The sequence below is a fragment of the Calidris pugnax genome, unplaced genomic scaffold, assembly GCF_001431845.1.
Source record: "Calidris pugnax isolate Ruff unplaced genomic scaffold, ASM143184v1 scaffold280, whole genome shotgun sequence".
In the NCBI taxonomy this organism is placed as follows: domain Eukaryota; kingdom Metazoa; phylum Chordata; class Aves; order Charadriiformes; family Scolopacidae; genus Calidris; species Calidris pugnax.
Window position 1 is genome coordinate 41,798 of NW_015091123.1, and position 2,041 is coordinate 43,838.

Here is a 2,041-nt window from a genome sequence, read left to right on the forward strand (position 1 = left end):
GGGGGGGGGGTGACAAGAGAGTCAGGGAGCATTTTTGAGGGGGTGTCCCGTCCCCCCCCCATCCCACCCCAACAAGGGGGACGTGATTACCCTGACGAGGACGGAGAAGAGCGAGCGGCAACCGGGTGCCAGGGGGAGGTAGGGGTCCAGCAGGTACTCGTGGAGGTGGGGATGGGGGAAGGCGGCCAGGAGGGACAGCACGGATGTCACCTGCAGGTTCAGGCTGTAGGGCTGGGGGTGGCAAAGAGGGCAGGGGGGGGATGCTTAGAGGGAGTTGGCACGGCCAATGTTCCCCCTCCCTGCCAGCATCCCCCAGTTTGTCCCCACCAAATGGCTGCAAATGCTACCGATGCTCTTTGGCCACTTTGTCCCCCCCTTATTGGGGGTCCCAGAACCTGGAAAGAAGGTCCTGGAAGGCCAGCATCCCCGAGTTTGTCCCCACCAAATGGTTGCAAATGCCACCGATGCTCTTTGGCCACTTTGTCCCCCCCTTATTGGGGGTCCCAGAACCTGGAAAGAAGGTCCTGGAAGGAAGGTCCCAGAACCTGGAAAGAAGGTCCTGGAAGGAAGGTCCCAGAACCTGGAAGGAAGGTCCTGGAAGGAAGGTCCCAAAACCTGCCCACCCTCCACTGTGGGTCCTGGTGGGGGCACAGAATCACAGAATCTTCTAGGTTGGAAGGGACCTTAAAGATCATCTTGTCCAAGCCCACCCTCCGCTGTGGGTCCTGGTGGGGGCACAGAATCACAGGATCTTCTAGGTTGGAAGGGACCTTAAAGATCATCTTGTCCAACCGTCAACCCAACTGACAAAAATAGACACCCCCACAACAAACAAGGAGCATCATCACTAAACCAGACCTCCCAGCACTACATCAACCCGGCTTTTGAACACCTCCAGGGATGGGGCCTCAACCCCCTCCCTGGGCAGCCCATTCCAAGGGCTGAGAACCCTTTCAGTGACAAAATTTTTCCTAATATCCAGCCTGAACCTCCCCTGGGGCAACTTGAGGCCATTTCCTCTTGTCCTGTCGCCTGTGACTTGAGAAAAGAGACCGACCCCCATCTCTCTACACCCTCCTTTCAGGGAGTTGGAGAGAGCAATAAGGTCTCCCCTCAGCCTCCTCTTCTCCAGGCTGAACACCCCCAGCTCCCTCAGCCTCTCCTCATCAGACTTATTCTCCAGACCCCTCACCAGCTTTGTCGCCCTTCTCTGGACCCGCTCCAGCACCTCAATGTCTTTTTTATGGTGGGGGGCCCAAAACTGGCCACAAAAGAGCAGTGGGAAACCAAGCATGATCTATTCAAACAACCCCCTTGACCACGACAAAGGCTGTGCCAGCCTGGAGACCCCCAAAAAGCCCCCCCTCGCCTCCCTGGGGCTCTGCCAAGGTGGGGACCCAGGTCCATGCCTGGCCACCCCCGGTACCTGGTCCAGGATCCGTGTCATCCGGTCAAACAGCACCTTGAGGAAATGGCCCTCGTAAAATGTCACTTCGGGGTGACAGGCGTCAAGGGGCCGGGGGGTCACGGGCCACCCCCAGGGGGCTGCGCTGGCACGGCACGTCTGGACCTGCCCGGGGAGGGGGGTGATGGTGGGTGAGAGACAGAGCCAGGGCCTGGGGGGGTGGATCTGGGATGGAGACCCCCCTCTCCCCAGCCACTCACCATGCCCAGGGCATCGTGCACGTAGGTGTCGTAGCCACCTTCCTCCATGCACGAGGAAGTCTTGGCCTCCTCGGGGACCAGGCAGAGGAAGCTGGAAGAGAAGGGAGAAGGATGGGGACCTCTGGCACCCTCACCCCAAACAACGTCTCCCTCCCATTGCAGTGGAACTTCCCCTGCTCCAGCTTGTGCCCGTTGCCCCTCGGCCTGTCCCTGGCAACCACGGAAAAGAGTCCGGCTCCATCCTCCTTCAACCCACCCTTGAGATCCTTGGGAGCATGAAGAAGGTCTCCCCTCAGCCTTCTCTTCTCCAGCCTCAAGAGCCCCAGCTCTCTCAGCCTCTCCTCACCAGGGAGATGCTCCAATCCCTCCAGCATCT

The 2,041-nt window shown here is 59.5% G+C and overlaps 1 protein-coding gene across 1 annotated transcript in view; it reads right to left on the bottom strand.

Annotated features, from left to right (window-relative positions):
* FAM160B2 (family with sequence similarity 160 member B2) overlaps positions 1 to 2,041 on the bottom strand; it is a 10,084-nt gene that overhangs the window by 1,155 nt on the left and 6,888 nt on the right. Inside the window, exons 13-15 of the mRNA XM_014958408.1 lie at positions 1,666 to 1,762; positions 1,427 to 1,570; positions 91 to 231 (exon numbers count right to left, since the gene is read on the bottom strand). Coding sequence (XP_014813894.1) covers positions 91 to 231; positions 1,427 to 1,570; positions 1,666 to 1,762 — 382 coding nt within the window. The remainder of the gene's footprint in view (positions 1 to 90; positions 232 to 1,426; positions 1,571 to 1,665; positions 1,763 to 2,041) is intronic.